Here is a 19,423-nt window from a genome sequence, read left to right as displayed (position 1 = left end):
CACCCTTTTGTAAGACTTTCTGTACTTCTTGTCTCAGGCTTTTGTTCAGTTCGACATGGGCTAGCCCTTATCCTGCATCTGTGTAATCTTTCGATTTCCACCCAACAAATGAACATGAGCATTGCCTTGCCAGTTATGGTGAACAACACAGCTCTGCCCAGTTCACCCAATGCCTCCACAGAGAGGCCACCCATTAACTCCCAGGACAACTGGAACGAAACTCTGAACGAATCTAAGGCAGTGGTAAGTTTAATGAAACTCTGGATCCTTTCTTTGACTCAAATGTTTTGACCTAAAGAGTTATGTGCTAATATATACTATGTTCAAAGAACCATATTACACAAAAGCATAATACGCATCTGAGATTTTATACTAGTGTCTGTAAGTGTACCTAGGGATTACAGTTAGAATGAAAGGAACAGATCTTTAGCATTTAGTGGAGGTAAATTCTTCCCCTACAATGATGAAAATCACCAAAAAGTACGTTCTACAGATTTATGTCTATTTTCTCTTTCTTCACATATTTTTTTTATTACCTTGCCTATAATGCCTCCTTCTTTGTAAGTTTTCTTTCTTTACAGGTTCTCAGTTAATTGTGTAGCTGGGGAAAGTGAGTAAGGGAAACAGTACATTGGGCATATATTTAGGTTTTACTGATAAAATTAGTAGATTGAGGAATTGGAGAGAGGTAAAAGGAAAGAGAACTGCCAATCATTTTCTTGTATCTTAAGTCCTCACGATAAAAACTGTTGAGTCTCTAGTCAAACAGTGAGTTTCTCTTTGTCATCTAGGCTGCTGTGTATGACTGGAGTCCTGAAATTCAGGGGATCATCCTCAGCTCACTCAACTATGGCTCATTCTTGGCTCCAATTCCCAGTAGCTATATGGCTGAAGTATTTGGAACCAGGTATTTGTCTGGTACCTGCATGTTTATTACCTCAGTCCTGGCCCTCTTCACTCCACTAGCAGCTGATACTGGAGTGACTGTGCTCATTGTCCTACGGGTCATCCAAGGCATAGTCCAGGTACCAAGACCTTTTCTAAGTACACATAGAATTAGGTTCCAAAATGACCTCAGATAGCCAAGAATCGACTTTTTATTTCAGGTTGCATTACTAACAAGTCAGTATTCAATCTGGGCTAGATGGGCTCCACCACAAGAAAGGAGTCAACTCATCACCATTGCTATAGCAGGTAATTGATACTGTAATTATCACCTTGTATACTCTGTCCCTTGTGGCTGAGCTGGTAAAGAATCTGCCTGCAATGCGGGAGACCTGGGTTCGATCCCTGAGTTGGGAAGATCCCCTGGAGAAGGGAAAGGCTACACACTCTGGTATTCTGGCCTAGAGAATTTCATGGACTGTATAGTCCATGGGGTTGCAAAGAGTCGGACACCTACACGGCACTGGGTGGACTGGACAGAGTTGGACATGACTTTTTAGCAACTTTCACTATGCTCTGTCCAAGAGTACTCTGCCACAGCCTATCAACAGAAGCCAAACCTTAACACCCTAAATACTCTGTCTCCCTGCTTTACAGGAGCTAACCTAAACTATCCTATCTTTCTTGATCATAACCAAATGCTTCCTGGGCACCATTCTTGCAAGTGCTTTTAATTTCATTTTAGTCTCAAAGCAATCTTGCAACTCAGTAACATATAATTATTTCCATTTCACACATAAGGGAATAAGAGACACAAACAGACTGATGACTTTTCCAGAATCACACAGCTACTAGTGAAGGAGCAGAATCTAACTTAGGTAGTCTGGGTTGCAGCTTAGCTTTGTAATGACATTGGTCTACAGGAAGCACCTAGAGTCTCAAGTCTGACCTTCTCACCCAGAACATCTTCACATTTTTTGTTTAGGGTCAGTGCTGGGCTGCTTCATCATCTTCCTTGTCGGTGGTTACCTCTGCCAGACTATAGGATGGCCTTATGTCTTCTATATCTTTGGTGAGTTTGTGCTTTTCAAATCTCAGAATTTTGTTTTATGATCGAGACTGCTGGGCATGATTTCTGTGATGCAGGTCATCTATGGTTAACCAAATCCTAGTAGATAATGTTCAGAGCTAATCATATGGTGAATCTTGCAAGTGACACTTAAGTTTTAATATCCTGAGTGTAGAGCTAGAATAACCTGATGAGTTTAAAGGCATGTTCCTTTAATTAATTGAACCCACAAAGGACATCAGAGGGATTTCTTTCATAAATGCTGCATATATAATCTTAGTGAGATTATATTTTTAGTTATGCTGTTTATTTAATGCTTCCTCAGTTATTCAGTGGTAAAGAATCCGCCTGCCAATGCAGGAGACACGGGTTCAATCCCTGGATCAGGAAGATCCCCTGGAGAAGGAAATGGCAACCCACTCCAGTATTCCTGCTTGGGAAATTCCATTGACACAGGAGCCCGGTGGGCTACAGTCCATGGGGTTGCAAAAGCGTAGGACACGACTTAGCAACTAAACAACAAAAATTTATTCAGTACATTCTTTTAAATTTCTGTTATTACTACAACCAGAAAATTATGGGAATTTGACCTTCATGCATGCTCAGTTGCTCAGGTGTGTCAGACTCTTTGTGACCCCATGGACTGTAGCCTGCCAGGCTCCTCTGTCCATGGGATTTCCCAGGCAAGAATACAAGACTGGGTTGTCATTCCCTTCTCTAGAGGATCTGCCTGACAGGGATTAAACTCCGTGTCTCCTGCATTGGCAGGCAGATTCTTTATCTCTGCCACCTGGGAAACCCAATATGATGTAATCATAGGTAAAGTACTGATTGGAGTAGAGAGTCAATCAGTAGAGGCTGCAGGACAGAGCAGATCATGTGAGGCTCAGGAGTGGACAATAATATAGAGATGTTGGGAAAGTTTCCGAAGATCACAGTGTTCCAGAGGTGACATTCTACCACACAATTTTGCCTTTACCCAGCCCTGTGTGAAATCTTCCCAAATGCTTTCAGCTAATCTTTGTGTTTGTTTGATTTTTGAACATTCTCCGGAATCCCATCTGCAAACTGCCTGATTCCAGTGGAACTTACTGGTCTCACTGGTGTTTTCATTAGAGGATAATAGTCTTAGATCCAGGATTCTTATAACATCAGGTCAGTAATTTTGCTGAGAATAAAAGTGTATGAAGATTGTTTACTATACTATAGCATATCAGCCTTCAAAGGCTCTGTCATGGAAACTTTCAGAAGGGCAGGTTACAAAGTTTTCAGGGAATGAGAGAGGCTTTCTGTGCTCCCGGTTTTGGGAAAAGGTAAATAATATACATAAAATAAGAACTCACTAAATATTGCTGAATCAATGTTAACATCCTCCATCTTCAACGTGCAACAGAGTTCGTTTTCATCTCTCTCACTCCCCTCCCCTCTTGCTTTTAAGTTCCTTGATGACAAGATCATGTTTTTATACTCTTTTATTCTCAACATGTAGCCAACTGCCTTGTATATGGTGGCTGTTCTATATTTGGGAAGGACTGTATAAACAACAAGCTAACAAGTGAAGAGAAGAAGACTCCGTTAAGATTCTAAAAAGGGAATGAATGTTTCCACTCAATACTAATAATGTTGAGTTGTCCAACACTGTAATAATGTATATATTACACAATTTCTTTACTGAGGATTCATTTCATTCTATATCCAGAAATTACCTGGGTAATCAGCTGCATATATACTATATATACTGCTGCTAACCATTAAGTGTTAGAGATAAATAAGAAAAGATTTAATAAAACATAAACTTTGTGAAGCATGACTAGCAGGAGGGATGCTGACTGGTAACTTCAACAGTTGAGGGCACTTTCAAGCACATGGGATGAACACACTAATAACTTTTAGCAACAATGTACAGCCTTACTACTGGTGCATTTCAAAACCTCCCCAAACTCTGATTTTAAACAACCATTTAGTCTCTTAGTTTTGTGGGACAGCTCAGCAGGTCTGCTCTCTGTGTTTCTCATCTGCCTTAGAGAGCTGGAGCATGTTCTTCCCATGCCAATGGCTAAGGCACAAGAGGACAAGTGAAAAAAACGCAGTGCTTCCTAAAGCCTAGCCTCTGAATTGCCCCATGCCACTGGCAAAAGCAAGTTACATGGCCAAGACAAAAGTCAAGTGGTAAGGAAGTACCCTCCATCTATGATAAGCCTATGCAAGGGATACGTGCAAGAAGGAGGGGAGTTTGGGGCCATTGTGTTAATGACAGGAATCATCTCAAGGCAGAATCAAACTGATAGAAGTCCAATTCTGTGCTAAGTAGAACCTTTTTCTTTTTCTTTTTAAAGGTGGAATTGGCTGTGTCTGTTCTTTTCTCTGGTTTGCTGTCATTTATGATGACCCTGTGAATCATCCATTTATTAGCCCTAGAGAGAAGGAATATATCGTCTGTTCACTGGCTCAAGAGGTGCACTGGGGAACTCCTCTGCCATTTCCCCATGTCTGTCTGGATGTCTCAGTGGTGAAGACTTCAGTAGAGCAGAGCTCTGATCTTCAGATACATATCTGATATTGATATGTACTTTCTTCCAGGGTTCTCCACCAGGCTGGTCTCTTCCCACAAAAGCTATGATCAAATCGCTACCACTTTGGAGCATTCTCATCTTTTACTTCAGTGATTACTGGCATTTTTTTGTCCAGACGTCATACTTACCAACATTCATCACCTCTGTACTTCAAGCTAACATCAGAGATGTAAGTATGGAGGAAACTCATTCTGTTCTTCTGTTGCTTTATATATAATCCTTTCTTCTCTCTCCTACAGTCACAGGTTTAGGCCAAGGGTCTTCATGGAGGAAATGATACCTGATTCACTTGAATTCTGATTCAACTCAACGTGTCCTACTGCTTATTGGGGGCAGAATGGTATGGCTCTAGGTCAGCTTGCCATTCATAGAATAGCATATTTTTTGAGGGACCTATGCAGAAATTTTTATGTTCAATCCAATCAACATTTGCAAACAAGACATTCTGCTGGCAGCATAAATGATAAAACAATAAAAATTTGCCTTTGAGAAGGCTGTGACAGCGAAGCATAAACAATGTTATGACATTAAAAGGACATAAAGTTCCAAATAGGACTTGTACCAAAAACTTGTGGAAAATGTTTTTTTAGAAAAACATTTTATTCCAGTGTAACAGATATAAAGAAAAGTGTGAAAACTGCACATGTGTACAGCTGTCTATACAATACGTACACATTTTCTTTTTCTGTACACATTTTCACAAAGTGAACAGATGCTCTGAATGGCTGAAAAGAGCCTATCAATTCCTGCCATCTGAGTGTCTTGAAATTGGTGAAGGGTGTATCATCTTCTAGCTTGTTAGTGACACTTCACTAGGTTACTGAATTAGTGTTTCATCCTTATCCTTTGTACAAAAACTGGGGCTCATCTGGTGAAACCATGCTAAGTGGTCAACAAAGAACTGACCTTTCCCAAGGTCGGAGTCTAGAGAGCACACATGCAAACAGTCTGGAGGTCCTGAGATCAGAAAGCCCAAGGACACAGTAGCTAGGGTCTTCCCAAAGGAGGAAGGGGGGAGCCAGCAGCAGGTAATTGAAACCAGAATCCTAGGCAAAGGAATCAGGAGACAGGAGGTCTAGACAAGCAGGATGCCAGTGCTGAGAGCTAGACACCCTGAGGCCGACTGTTGGAAGCGATTGGTCCCTGGTGCGAAGTGGGGTAGCTTCTTTAATCTCAGAAGCCAAGGCTGAGAAAGAGGGTGATGAGGGAATGATTAGAAGGGCAAGTTTAGAACAGACAGCAGGGTTTCCCCAGCTTGAGAAATCAAGAGGTCTTGAGTCCCATTGGTCTCAGGGTATTTTTCTCAGTAACCTTGATGGTCTTGGTTTGTTATTGTTTTTGTCACTACAACTCTTTGCCCACTCTTTGTTGTGCCTGACTCTTTGCAACCTCATGGACTATAGTTGGCAAGGCTCCTCTGTCCATGGAGTTTCCCAGGCAAGAATACTGGAGTGGGCTGCCATTTCCTTCTCCAGGCTTTGGTATACTCATCTGTAAAATAAACATCTTGGACCATTTGACAGTGAGATCCTTTTCATTGTCTGGATTATGTACAACAAAGGATTTTGGATTTTCTTTAATAACATTTTGATTTAGGAATTGAAATAATAACATTTAAGAAATATATAAAAAGATATGGTGAAAAATCTTACTCTCATTCCTTCCCCAAACTGCCCTGTTTTCTCAGCCTTCTATTATGTTGAGGTATGTCCCAATTTTGATGAGAATTTTTATCATGAATGGCTATTAAACTGTCAAATACTTTTATTCTGCATCTATTGATTATGTGATTTTTACTATTCCTTCTGTTAGCATGATGTCTCACATTGATTGATTTGTGAATACTGACCCATCCTTGTATTCCTGGAATAAATCTTACTTGATGATTGGGTATGATTCTTTTTTACATCATCAGATTTGGTTTGTTAATATTTTGTTTAGGGTATTTTTTTTCTATATTAATCAGGATATTGGCCTGTAATTTTCTTTTATTGTAGGGTCTTTATCTGGTTTTGGTATAGGGTAATGGTGGTCTCATAGAATGAATTTGGGAGTGTTTCCTCCACCCTTTCCATTTTTTAGGAATAGTTTGAGAAAGGTAGGTATGAGCTCATCTTTATATGTTTGATAGAACTCCCCTGTGAAGCCATTTTGTCCTGGACTTTTGCTACTGGGAGTTTATTATTTTAATTAAAAATTAAATTTCATCACTACTGACTGGTCTGTTCAGATTGTCTATTCTTGGTTCAGTCATGTATGTTTCTAGAAATGTATCTATTTCTTCTAGATTATCCAAATTGTTGGCATATAACTATTCATTGTATTCTTTTAATTTTTTTTGTATTTATGGTATTGAGTGTTATTTTTCCTCTTTGATTTCTTATTTTATTTGGGTCCTCTCTCTTTTCTTCTTGGTATCTTGGCTCTTTATCAAGTTTGTTTATCCTTTAGAAAAACCAACGTTTGGTTCCACAGATCTTTTCTATAGCTATTTATTTCTGATCTATATTTTATTTCCTTTTTAATTTTTATCATTTCTTTCCTTCTGCTGACTCTGGACACTTTTTGTTCTTTCAGATTCCAGATTTTGAGACTTTTCTTGAGAAAGGCCATAAACTTTGCTCTTAGAACTGTTTTTTTTCCCCCCTTGAATGATAAATGCTTTCAGTTCAGTTCAGTCGCTCAGTCATGTCTGACTCTTTGCGACCCCATGAATCGCAGCACGCCAGGCCTCCCTGTCCATCACCAACTCCCGGAGTTCACTCAGACTCACGTCCATCGAGTCAGTGATGCCATCCAGCCATCTCATCCTCTGTTGTCCCCTTCTCCTCCTGCCCCCAATCCCTCCCAGCATCAGAGTCTTTCCAATGAGTCAACTCTTCGCATGAGGTGGTCACAGTACTGGAGTTTCAGCTTTAGCATCATTCCTTCCAAAGAAATCCCAGGGTTGATCTCCTTCAGAATGGACTGGTTGGATCTCCTTGTAGTCCAAGGGACTCCCAAGAGTCTTCTCCAACACCACAGTTCAAAAGCATCAATTCTTCGGTGCTCAGCCTTCTTCACAGTCCAACTCTCACATCCATACATGACCACAGGAAAAATGATAGCCTTGACTAGACGGACCTTAGTCGGCAAAGTAATGTCTCTGCTTTTGAATATGCTATCTAGGTTGGTCATAACTTTTCTTCCAAGGAGTAAGCGTGTTTTAATTTCATGGCTGCAATCACCATCTGCAGTGATTTTGGAGTCCCCCAAAATAAAGTCTGACGCTGTTTCCACTGTTTCCCCATCTATTTCCCATGAAGTGATGGGACCGGATGCCATTATCTTCGTTTTCTGAATGTTGAGCTTTAAGCCAACTTTTTCACTCTCCTCTTTCACTTTCATGAAGAGGCTTTTTAGTTCCTCTTCACTTTCTGCCATAAGGGTGGTGTCATCTGCATATCTGAGGTTATTGATATTTCTCCCGGCAGCCCCTCCCTTTTGAGCCTCCCTCCCATCTCCCTCCCCATCCCATCCCTCTAGGTTGATATAGAGCGCGGGTTTGAGTTTCCTGAGCCATACAGCAAATTTCCGTTGGCTATGTATTCTACATAAGGTAATGTAAGTTTCCATGTTACTCTTTCCATACATCTCACCCTCTCTTCCCTCCTCCCCATGTCCATAAGTCTATTCTCTATGTCTGTTTCTCCATTGCTGCCCTGTAAGGAAATTCTTCAGTACCATTTTTCTAGATTCTGTATATGTGCATTAGAATATGATATTTATCTTTCTCTTTCTGACTTACTTCATTCTGTGTAATAGGTTCTGGGTTCATTCACCTCATTAGAACTGACTCAAAGGTGTTCCTTTTTATGGCTGAGTAATATTCCATTGTGTATATGTACTACAACTTCTTTATCCATTCATCTGTCTATGGGCATCTAGTCTGCTTCCATGTTATAGCTATTGTAAGTAGTGCTGCAATGAACAATGTGATACATGCGTCTCTTTCAATTTTGGTTTCCTAAGGGTATATGCCTAGAAGTGGGATTGCTGGGTCATATGGTGGTTTTATTCCTAGTTTTTTAAGGAATCTCCATAACGTCTTCCATAGTGGCTGTATCAATTTACATTCCCACCAACAGTGCAAGAGCATTCCCTTTTCTTCACACCCTCTCCAGCATTAATTGTTTGTAGACTTTTTGATGATGGTCATTTTGACTGGTGTGAGGTGATCTCATTGTAGTTTTGATTTGCATCTAATGAGTGATGTTGAGCATCTTTCCATGTGCTTGTTAGCCATCTGTTTGTCTTCTTTGGAGAAATGTCTGTTTAGGTCTTTTCCCCACTTTTTGATTGGGTTGTTTGTTTTTCTGGTATTGAGTTGTATGAGCTGCTTGTATATTTTAGAAATGAATCCTTTGTCAGTTTTCTCATTTGCTATTGTTTTCTCCCATTCTGAGGGTTGTCTTTTCACCTTGTTTATAGTTTCCTTTGCTGTGCAAAAGCTTTTATGTTTAATCAGGTCCCACTTGTTCACTTTTGTTTTTATTTCCATTACTCTAGGAGGTGGGTCATCGGAGAGGGCAGTGGCATCCCACTCCAGTACTCTTGCCTGGAGAATCCCGTGGACAGAGGAGCCTGGTGGGCTGCAGCCCACGGGGTCACTGAGAGTTGGACACAACTGAGCGGCTTCCCTTTCACTTTTCACTTTCATGCATTGGAGAAGGAAATGGCAACCCACTCCAGTGTTCTTGCCTGGAGAATCCCAGGGACGGGGGAGCCTGGTGGGCTGCCATCTATGGGGTCGCACAGAGTCGGACATGACTGAAGCAACTTAGCAGCAGCAGCAGCAGCAGCAGGAGGTGGGTCATAGAGGATCTTGCTTTGATTTATGCTAAGTCTTCTGCCTATATTTTCCTCTAATAGTTTTATAGTTTCTGGTTTACATTTAGGTCTTTAATCCATTTTGAGTTTACCTTTTTGTATGGTGTTAGGGTGTGTTCTAATTTCATTTTTTTACATATAGTGGCTCAGTTTTCTCAGCACCATTTATTGAAGAGGCTGTCTTTGCTCCATTGTATGTTCTTGACTCCTTTGTCAAAAATAAGGTACCCATAGGTACACAGGTTTATTTCTGGACTTTCTATCTTGTTCCATTGGTCTATATTTCTGTTTTTTGTGCCAGTACCATACTGTCTTGATGACTGTAGCTTTGTAGTATAATCTGAAATCAGGAAGGTTGATTTCCTCCAGCTCCATTCTTTCACAAGACTGCTTTGGCTATTAGAGGTCTCTTGTGTTTCCATATGAATTGTGAAATTTTTTGTTCTAGTTCTGTGAAAAATGTCATTGGCAATTTGATAGGGATTGCACTAAATCTGTAGATTGTGTTTGGTAGCATAGTCATTTTCACAATATTGATTCTTCCTATCCAGGAACAGGAATATCTCTCCATCAGTTTATGTCATCTTTGATTTCTTTCATCAGTGTCTTATAATTTTCTGTGCACAGTTCTTTTGTCTCCTTAGGTAAGTTTATTCCTAGATATCTTTTTGTTGCAATGGTGAATAGGATTTTTTCCTTAATTTCTCTAATTTTCATTGTTAGTATATAAAAATGCAAGTGATTTCTGTGCATTGATTTTGTATTCTGCAACTTTGCTTAATTCACTGATTAGTTCTAGTAATTTTCTGATACTATCCTTAGGGTTTTCTATGTACAGTATCATGTCATCTGCAAACAGTGAGAGATTTACTTCTTCTTTTCCAATCTGGATTCCTTTTCTTTTTCTTCTCTGATTGCTGTAGCTAGGACTTACAGAACTATTTTGAATAATAGTGGCAAAAGTGGACACCCTTGTCTTGTTCCTGATTTTAGGGGGGATGCTTTCAGTTTTCCACCATTGAGAATAATGTTTGCTATAGGCTTATCATATATAGGGCTTCTCTCCTTGCTCAGTTGGTAAAGAATCTGCCTGCAGTGCAGGAGACATGGATTCGATTCCTGGTCTGGGAAGATCCCCTGGAGAAGGAAATGGCAACCCACCCCAGTATTCTTGCCTGGAGAATCCCATGGACAGAGAAACCTGGCCGGCTACAGTCCATGGGGTCACAAGAGTTGGACACGACTGAGTGACTCTCACTACTGCTACAATACTATCATCAATGGCCTTTACTGTGTTGAGGTAGGTTCCCTCTATGCCCATTTTTTCAAGAGTTTTAATCATAAATGGGTGTTGAGTTTTGTCAAAGGCTTTTTCTGCATCTATTGAGATTATCATTGAAGGCTTTTAATCCTTCAATTTGTTAATGATTTGCATGTACTGAATAATCTTTGCATCCCTGGAATAAACCTAACTTGACTATGGTGTACGAGCTTTTTTATGTGTTGCTGAATTCTCTTTGCTAAAATTTTGTTGAGGATTTTTGCACCTATGTTCATCACTGACATTGGCCTGTAGTTTTCTTTTTTTGTGTTGTCTTTGTCTGGTTTTAGTATCAGGGTGATGGTGGCCTTGTAGAATGAGTTTGGAAGTGTTCCTTCCTCTGAAATTTTCTGAAACAGTTTTAGAAGGATAGACATTAACTCTTTTCTAAATGTTTGATAGAATTCTCCTGTGAAGCCATCTGGTCCTGGGCTTTTCTTTTTTGGGAGATTTTTGACCGCAGCTTCAATTTCAGTGCTTGCAGTTGGGTTGTTAATAATTTCTATTACTTTCCTGTTTCAGTCTTGGAAGACTGAATTTTTCTAAGAATCTGTCCATCTGTCCATTTCTTCCAGGTTATCCATTTTATTGCCATTTAGTTGTTCATAATAGTTTCTTATAATCCTTTGTAATTCTGCATTGTCTGTTGTAACCTTTCCTTTTCATTTCTAATTTTTATGTGATTCTTTTTTTCTTGATGAGTCTGGCCAAAGGTTTGTCAATTTTGTCTTCTCAATGAACCAGCTTTTAGTGCTTTTAATCTTTAGTATTGTTTCTTTCATTTATTTTTATTTCTGCTTGGATCTTTATGATTTCGTTCCATTAATTTGGGGGTTTTTTTGTTCTTTTCCAGTTGTTTTAGGTGTAAAGTTAGGCTGTCTATTCGATGTTTTTCTTGTTTCTTGAGGTAGGATTGTATTCCTAAAAACTTCCCTCTTAGGACTGCTTTGGCTGCATCCCATGGGTTTTGAGTTGTCATGTTTTCATTGTTTTCTTAGAGTTGCTTTTGCTGCATCTCATGGATTTTGGAGTATTGTGGTTCCATTTTCATTTGCCTCCAGGTACTCTGATTACCTCTTTGATTTCTTCATTGACACTTTTTAAAAAAGTAAAATGTTCTTTAGTCTCCACATGTTTGTTTTCCCTATTTTTTCTTCCTATAATTGATTTATAGTTTCATACCATTGTGGTTGGGAAAAATGCCTGATACAATTTCTATCCTGTAAAATTTGCTGAAACTTGTTTTGTAGCCTGACATGTGATCCATTCTGGAGAACTTTTCAAGTGCAACTTTTCAATGTGTATTCTGCTGTTTCCGGATGGAATGTCCTGTAAACCCAACTGGTCTATTGTGTCATTTATGACCACTGTTTCCTTACTGATTTTCTGTCTGAATTATCTGTCCATTAATGTAACTGATGTGTTAATACTATTATTGTATTATTGTCAATTTCTCCCTTTATGTCTGTTAATATTTGCTTTATATATTTAGGTGCTCCTATTGCATATATGTTAGAAAGTGTTGTATCTTCTTGTACTGATCCCTTTATCATTATATAATCTCCTTTGTTTTTTTGTTCCAGATTTTGTTTTAAAGTCTGTTTTGTCTAATATGAGTGCTGCCACCACCATTTTATCATGCTGTTTTCATGATGTATCTTTTCTCAGCCCCTCACTTTCAATCTGTATGTGTCTTTTAACTCTGAAATGAGTCTCTGCAGGCAGCATACAGATGGGTCTTGATTTTTAATCCAATTACCTGCCCTGTGTCTTTTGTTTGGAGCATTTAGCCCATTGACATTTAAAGTGATTATTGGTAGATATATACTTATTGCCATTTTGTTACTTGTTTCCTGGTTGTTTCTGTACTTCTTTCCTACTCCTTTATTTTTAGTTTATTACCTTGTGGCTTGATGTTTTAGTGGTATCCTTGTTCCTTTCTCTCTCTCTCTCTCTCACGTGTTTTTTTTTTTTTTTCTTCTGTATCTACTGTAGGTTTCTGATTTGTGGTTACTATAAGGCTCATGTATGTTTACCTGTATCTACTTGTTTTAAACTGGTAGTCATTTAAGTTCAAACTCATTCTAAAATATTTACAATTTTACTTCCTTCCTCCATGCTTTGTATTTTTTACATTCCATATTTTACATCTTTATGCTTATCCTTTCACTTTTTTAATAGTCGATTTTACATTTCTTTTTTTGTCTTTTAATATTCATGCTAGACTATTCAAATGGTTGATCTACAGCCTTTACTATTTTCTTTTACCAGTGGGACTTAGGCTTTCCTATAGATTTTAACTTCTTGTTGTAGCCTTTTCTTTTCACTTAGAGAGGACATTTTAACATTTCTTTTTGGGTAGGTTTAGTTAGTATTGATTAACTCTTAGTTTTTGCTTGTCTAAGAAGTTTTCTCTCTTTCAATTCTAAATGATACTCTTGCAGGGTAGAGTATCCTAATTGCAGGTTTTCCCCTTTCAGCACTTAAAATACATCATGCCATTTCCTTTTGAGACCAAAAGGAAGCTTCTGCAGGAAATCAGCCAATAGTCTTACAGGGGTTCCCTTGTATATAACTGCTTTTCTCTTGCTGCCTTTAGAATTATCTTTTCATCTTTAATTTTTGTCACTTTGATTATAATATGTCTTGGTGTGGCTCTGTTTAGGTTGATCTTGTTTGGAACACTTTGTGCTTCTTGTACCTGGATATATTTCTTTCTTCAGGTTTGGAAAGGTTTCTGCCACAATTTTATCAAATATACACATTTTTGACCTCTCTCTCTTTTTGTTCTTCTTTTTCTGGGACTCTTGTAGTACAAATCATGAGATCTCTTAAACTCTTTCTTTTTGCAGCTCTGATTGCTGATTTCCATTATTCTATCTTCCAGATCACATATGCATGCTTCTGTATCATCTAGTCTGTTAATTCTTTTCAGTATGTTTTTAATTTCATTAAAATTATCACTATGTTTATTTTTCTAATTCAGATTAGCATTCTTATTACTAATTATTTGAACTCTGATACATTATTTGTTTCATTAGCTGTTTGAATTAAATTCCTCTGTCTTTTCCTTTTGCTTAATCTTCTCTGTATCTATGAAATTAAGTGAAACAGTTACCTATCTCAAACTTGAAGGGGTGTCCTTATGTAGAAGCATCCCTGTGCAGTCTGTTGTGCCCAGTGTCTTTGGTGGGAAAGCTAGGTTCAATGTTGACCATGAGTCACTCTTCCCCATGGTTTGCTGGTAGCTGTCACAAGAGTAGGAGGTAGAACTAGAGGTAGAAGGGCTACAGCAAGAGCCAGTTGTGAGCCAGGACTTCTCCTGTTTGACAGCCAACACCACACTGTTTGTGTGGGGGAGGGCGGGTGGGTGGGTCCCAAGTTTCTGGGTCAAAAGCCTTGAGGGTTGGTCTGATCTTGTTACATTCCTTCTCTGTGTGCTCTCCCCACTCCCAGCACTGGCACCCTCACCCAGGGAGAAACAGTGCTGGAGCAAGAGGAGCCGAAGTGGGTGCTTGGCATGAGTTGGGGTGTGGGCTGTGGTAGTCCCAGCACCAGTCAGAGTCCTGGACAGCTTCTGATCTGCTGCCTTCATAGGCAGCAATGTTCAGATGTTATGCTTAGTCTGAGCTGTCTCTCTCCCTCACAACTGCATACTCTTCTCAGGCATGGCAGCCCTCTCCCCAGTGTGGACCTGCATTGGGAGCAAGAGGGGCTGCAGCAGGTGCTCTGCTCAGGTTGATGTCTGTGTTACCCAGTGGTGGGAAACCAGCCAGAGTCCTTGTCAGTTTCAATCTGCTTCTTCTGCCTTTTTTTGGGAGTAAGCAGGTGTGTGCATTCTCTTCCTAAGTGGAGTCTAGGTTTCTCTTTTTCTTCTTTTTTTAATAGTCCGGCTATCAATCCCACTATTTTTCAAAATATCAGCTAAGGGGAATTGTCCTATTGGTGTCAGACCCCAGGGTGTAGCACTCAGTATGTGGTTCTCACCACTCACTCCCCAGGGAGCATCTCCGAACCTATGCAATTCTCCCTCTTCTGTGTACCCTCCTAAGGATGCAAGTCCTGATCCGATCACTTCTCTTCATTTCTACCCAATTCTGTGTGGATCTTTCTTACAGTGTTGGTTGGATAGCAGTCTTTCTGCCAGTCTCCAGTTTGTTTTCAATGAGAATTTTTCCACATGTAGTTGTATTCTTGATGTGTTCATAGGGACGTGAGCTTTGCATTCTCTTACTCCACCATCTTGATCTCCCGCCTCTATAAACTTTTATATTTATCAACAAATTGCCTTCCATGGGGCATTAATATTTGGAAGTGCCTGATTCCCCTTGGCATCACCACAGATCATGTCAAAAAACTGTTGCACTCTTGCCAATTTGACAAAATGTTATCTCACAGTAATTTTACTATTATACGTTTAGGAATCACTTTTTTTTTTCTCCAGTAACTTGTCTTTCATACCCTTTGACTATTTTTCTACTTAGCTTTTGTTCTTTTTAATATCTATTTCCGCAAGATCCTTACATATGACAACATAAGTCCATTTTTTTCAAACTGAACTTAATGTATATTTTTCCTCAGACACTAAAATTATATTGGCTCATTCTAGTAACTTCAGTTTTTATTAAAAGTGCTATGTATATACAAGAAAAGCTATAGATGTAGACAATCCACCCAGGGATCAATCTATGTCATGGTGGCTGTAGTGAGGCATGCGCTTCACCTCAGTTCTGGTTCTCAGAGTGGGATACTGTCAGCCCTGCCGTTTGCTTCTGCCTGTATCTGTCTTGTCCCTGGAGGTCTACTGGCAGATTTTCTCCTCTCCAGAAAAATCCTCAGACTCAATACCATCAGGAAACTCTTCACTGCTATAGGTAAGAACTGAGGTGGATATGGGGGTGGATGTGGGAGGCTTAGGGAAGCTTCCTATTCACTCTTTGTTCTCTTGCCCCAGGGGTTCTCCTCCCAGCTGTGCTCTTCACATCTGTTTTCTGGGTTAGATCCAGCTTCAGCACCACAATAGCCTTCTTGACAATATCTTCTGCCATCAAAAGCTTCTCCCAATCAGGAGCCCTTGTCAACTTCATGGATATTGCTCCTCGGTAGGGATCCCTTTGCCTGATCCTCACAGAAGTTCAGTTCATATCCAGTAATCTGCTCTGACACACACGAGTAAAATGTGACATGTACTATGGGTCATAGGAAATTTCAGCACCACTCCTCATCCAAATAACTCCTGGAAGGGACCCAAAGCTCGTCAACCACTATTAAATTAGTTTTTCCAGATGAAAACAGGAGTCAGTGGCTGCACTCACAGTTCAACTGTGGGAGACTCATGCCAATCTCTTTCTGTTGGGGAATGCAGCAGTTACACAGGACTGGGTCACTGAAAGGACTCATAAACTTCAGAGGGTATGCTTATGTAAGCCTTTAATATAGGTAGAGGATAGCAGGAGAAACATTTACCTCTGATATAGGAAATATCAGAGATGAGTGAGACTTCCAAGGACCATCCACGGACCGTTCACAGTCAACAGGACACACTTCATCTTCAGATAATGAACCACCAAATTACATGGGAGATACCTTGGTCTTAGGGGAGCCAATGTCTCATCCAATGAGAGATCTTTTATACCTAAAAACAAGGCTTCTTAGCAGAAGCCAAGAGAACATATAAAGTAGGTGCCAACCATCAATTTGTGCATTTGGTATAAAGAATGTTGACAAGTTAGTACAATTTATACCCCCCTGGAAATCCAAGATCCTGGCACTGGATTATATGCATCACTAGTCAGTACATTTCACTCAGGTTTGACTAAGGACCAACACAGCCCCAGGAATCCCCAGATAAACACAGAGTTGCCTCAGATCAGCTGATATGAACTCTATGCTTACACAGGAATATTGCTTTTTCCAGGTACAGTGCCTTACTCAGGGCACTAACACAGATCTTTTCTTACCTGGCAGGAGCCATCTCTCCCATGGTCAATGGATTTTTGATCAGTCAGGTAAGGTAAATGTTCTGATGATGATGATAGTCACAAGAGTCACCTAGAAAGGTCACCTAGCCTCACATTCTCACCCTAGGCTCATCTCATGCAGAGGAATCACCACATGTTCAGGGTATGAAGTGAAGGAGAATGCTCCATTGTATGAGTTTATGCCTTATGAGTTGTTAGAAGATGAGTTTCTCATGCTAATCATCAAATTTTCTAGGAATAATCACAGCATTTATTGTAAAGTATAGAATAGCCAACATTCTGATTTGCCTGGGGCTGAGGGCTTTCCTGGGATGTGAAGCTTTTAATGCTAAAACCTTGAAAGTTCCAGGCATCTGGAAAGAGTTGGTTATCCTATGTAGGAACCCAACAAATATTTATAGAACAAATGAGCAAGATGCTGAGTAGATGACAGAGTGAAAGCACAATCTGCGCTTTGCACATATGTTCACCAGTGGTTAGTATAGCAATTCCTCTGCCCAATATTGCTTACATAGTGTTTTTACACTCATACAACCTTCTGTCCTGGGAGGTGCATTTAAAGTTGTCAGAATAAACAAATTCATCTGATGACAATTTCATATGACTCAGACAGTACAGATTTTTTGTGAGAAATATGTATATGACATTCACATGACAATCATTCTTTAAGTTTCTTGCGGTTTCTACTAGTAAGCCAGGAAAATGAATAGAGAATAACAAAGAAAGTGTATTTTTTTTGACATGAAGTCCTTTCTTTGTTTGAACCTTCAGTTCTCTTCCAGCCCCTAAGACACTGTCAGAAAATGGCTGTTTAAAATAGAAATTCTCAAATTGCCCTTCTTTCCCTTGTTACTCACTTATTCATTCAACAAGTATGCAATGAATATTGGAATGAGCCATGCAATGTTTAAATGAATAAAACAAAAGTCTCTGCCCTTGTAAGGTTGATATGGTAGGGACAAAAAATAACAACAGAAAATAAGCTAAACAAAAACATGATATACTGAGTGATGGTAAGTGCTAAGAGAAAAAGTAAGGCAGGAGAGGACAGTAGGGCATATAAGGTGGAGTGGGGTTACAGTTTTAAATGGGGTGGCTGAAAAAGTAAGAATGGGAAGAACGGGAAGTAAGCAAGAATGGGAAACAAGCACATGGGTGAGATAAATGGCTACCTGAGGGGAGTAACATTCCAGCAGAGGGAAAGGCCTGGGCACCAGAAATTCTAGGAACAACCAGGAATATATAATTTAGGGCAGAGTTGGGGGTGGGGTCAGTGGAACATGGTGCCAGAGCCTTTCTGCAGCAGGACGGACAAGAACAAGGAGACTGTTGATAACTTGTGGTTTCCTGCCTCCAGGATCCAGAGCTTGGTTGGAGAAATGTCTTCTTACTTTCAGCTGCTGTGGGCGTATTAGGCCTGATTTTCTACCTCATTTTTGGCCAAGCAGAAGTGCAAGACTGGGCTAAATGCAGACATGCACCCGCTTCTGAGCGAACCGAGTGACGCCTCAGATGCCAGCGCTTAGATGTTCACTGTTTGCCCTCATGGACATTCCCCTTTCATACCTGCTTGACTAATTAGCCTTTCAACTTGAATTGGCTTTACTTCCTGTATCTTCGCTGATATACTATGTCATACTGAAAATGCTGCCTGGAGATTTTACAAGGGATGGTGAGGGGAAGGTTAGTTATTTAACTCTAAGCTCCTGAGAGCATAGGTGTGTCTGAATTTCTATGTGTTCTCCATTCTTTTCACTGTTATTGCAACATATTTGGTAGAGACGAAATACATATTTCTTAAAATGGCACAGAGCTCCTAAAACCCTTGTTAATTTCTTGAGTGATAAGGAAGAGAGGAGAATCTTTTATTATAATATTTGGTCTTTTTCCTTGGTTCCAGACAGAAGAGCTTCTAAGATCCTCAGTATCTCTGGAGTGACCAAGGTGTCTTTGTGGTATACAAATGAGATGACTTGGGGCTGGGGGCTCTAGATAGCTTCAGGATGGGGCTTGGTTGCCAAAAGACCAAGACTTGATTAGAAGGTTGGAACTTTCAGCTGCGCCATCCCACATCTGGGGAGGGGAGAGGGGCTCGAGATTTAGTTATTCATCAATGGCCAGTGAATTAATCCATAATGCCTACACAATAAAAATCTCTGTAAAAACCCTAACAGTGGGGTTCTGAGGATTTCTGGGATGGTAAACACACAGAGTTTCTGGGAACGGTGCACCCAGAGAGGGCATGCAAGCCCTGCATCTCTTCCCACATAGCTTGCCCTATGCATCTTTTCTGTTTGGCTGTTCCTCAGATGCATCCTTTAGTATATAAACCATTAACAGTAGGTAAACAATTTTCCTGAGTTCTGGGAGTCAGCCTAGCAAATTATCAAATTTGAGGAGGGGCTATGGGGACCCTGAGTTCTGAAAATAAACAGAAGTCTGGGTACCTTGGGCACCCACTATTTTGATTGGTGTCTAAGTAGCTGTTATCAAAATTGAATTAGGTAGGATCTTGGTGTCCACAGAGAACTGGAGAACTGCTTGGTGTTGAAAACCTACATTTGCTGTGCTACTGCTGTTGCTACTAAGTCGCTTCTGTCGTGTCTGACTTTGTGTGACCCCATAGACGGCAGCCCACCAGGCTCCCCCATCCCTGGGATTCTCCAGGCAAGAACACTGGAGTGGGTTGCCATTTCCTTCTCCAATGCATGAAAGTGAAAAGTGA

General features: G+C 40.1%; 2 protein-coding genes across 4 annotated transcripts in view; one reads left to right on the top strand and one right to left on the bottom strand.

Moving 5' to 3' along the window:
• The window catches only part of SLC17A1 (solute carrier family 17 member 1), a 144,810-nt gene that overhangs the window by 76,976 nt on the left and 48,411 nt on the right, over window positions 1-19,423 (bottom strand). Inside the window, exon 13 of one of the 3 annotated variants that reach the window (XM_068961159.1) lies at window positions 16,249-16,367. The exons of 1 other annotated variant lie outside the window; for it this stretch is intronic. The gene's annotated coding sequence lies outside the window, so the exon portion shown is untranslated. Of the gene's footprint in view, window positions 1-16,248; window positions 16,368-19,423 lie in introns of those variants that run through there. One more of the 3 variants, XM_068961161.1, reaches the window with a different exon arrangement.
• Window positions 94-18,764, top strand: SLC17A4 (solute carrier family 17 member 4). The gene is made up of 10 exons (XM_068961163.1): window positions 94-243; window positions 792-1,025; window positions 1,107-1,194; window positions 1,871-1,957; window positions 4,291-4,409; window positions 4,535-4,696; window positions 15,459-15,591; window positions 15,672-15,819; window positions 16,635-16,725; window positions 18,056-18,764. The coding sequence occupies exons 1-10, from the start codon at window positions 109-111 to the stop codon at window positions 18,200-18,202; spliced, it is 1,344 nt and encodes a 447-aa protein (XP_068817264.1). The 5' UTR covers window positions 94-108; the 3' UTR covers window positions 18,203-18,764.

Source organism: Capricornis sumatraensis, chromosome 22 (assembly GCF_032405125.1).
Source record: "Capricornis sumatraensis isolate serow.1 chromosome 22, serow.2, whole genome shotgun sequence".
Classification (NCBI taxonomy): Eukaryota; Metazoa; Chordata; class Mammalia; order Artiodactyla; family Bovidae; genus Capricornis; species Capricornis sumatraensis.
This window is presented reverse-complemented; position numbering and strand designations above follow the sequence as displayed.

Excerpts from the sequence above, each read along its gene's own strand:
- SLC17A4 (XM_068961163.1), top strand. The coding sequence starts at position 109 with ATGAACATGAGCATTGCCTTGCCAGTTATGGTGAACAACACAGCTCTG. Across the intron at positions 15,820-16,634 it reads TTCATGGATATTGCTCCTCG|GTACAGTGCCTTACTCAGGG; the intron begins GTAGGGATCCCT and ends TGCTTTTTCCAG. Across the intron at positions 16,726-18,055 it reads ATGGATTTTTGATCAGTCAG|GATCCAGAGCTTGGTTGGAG; the intron begins GTAAGGTAAATG and ends TCCTGCCTCCAG.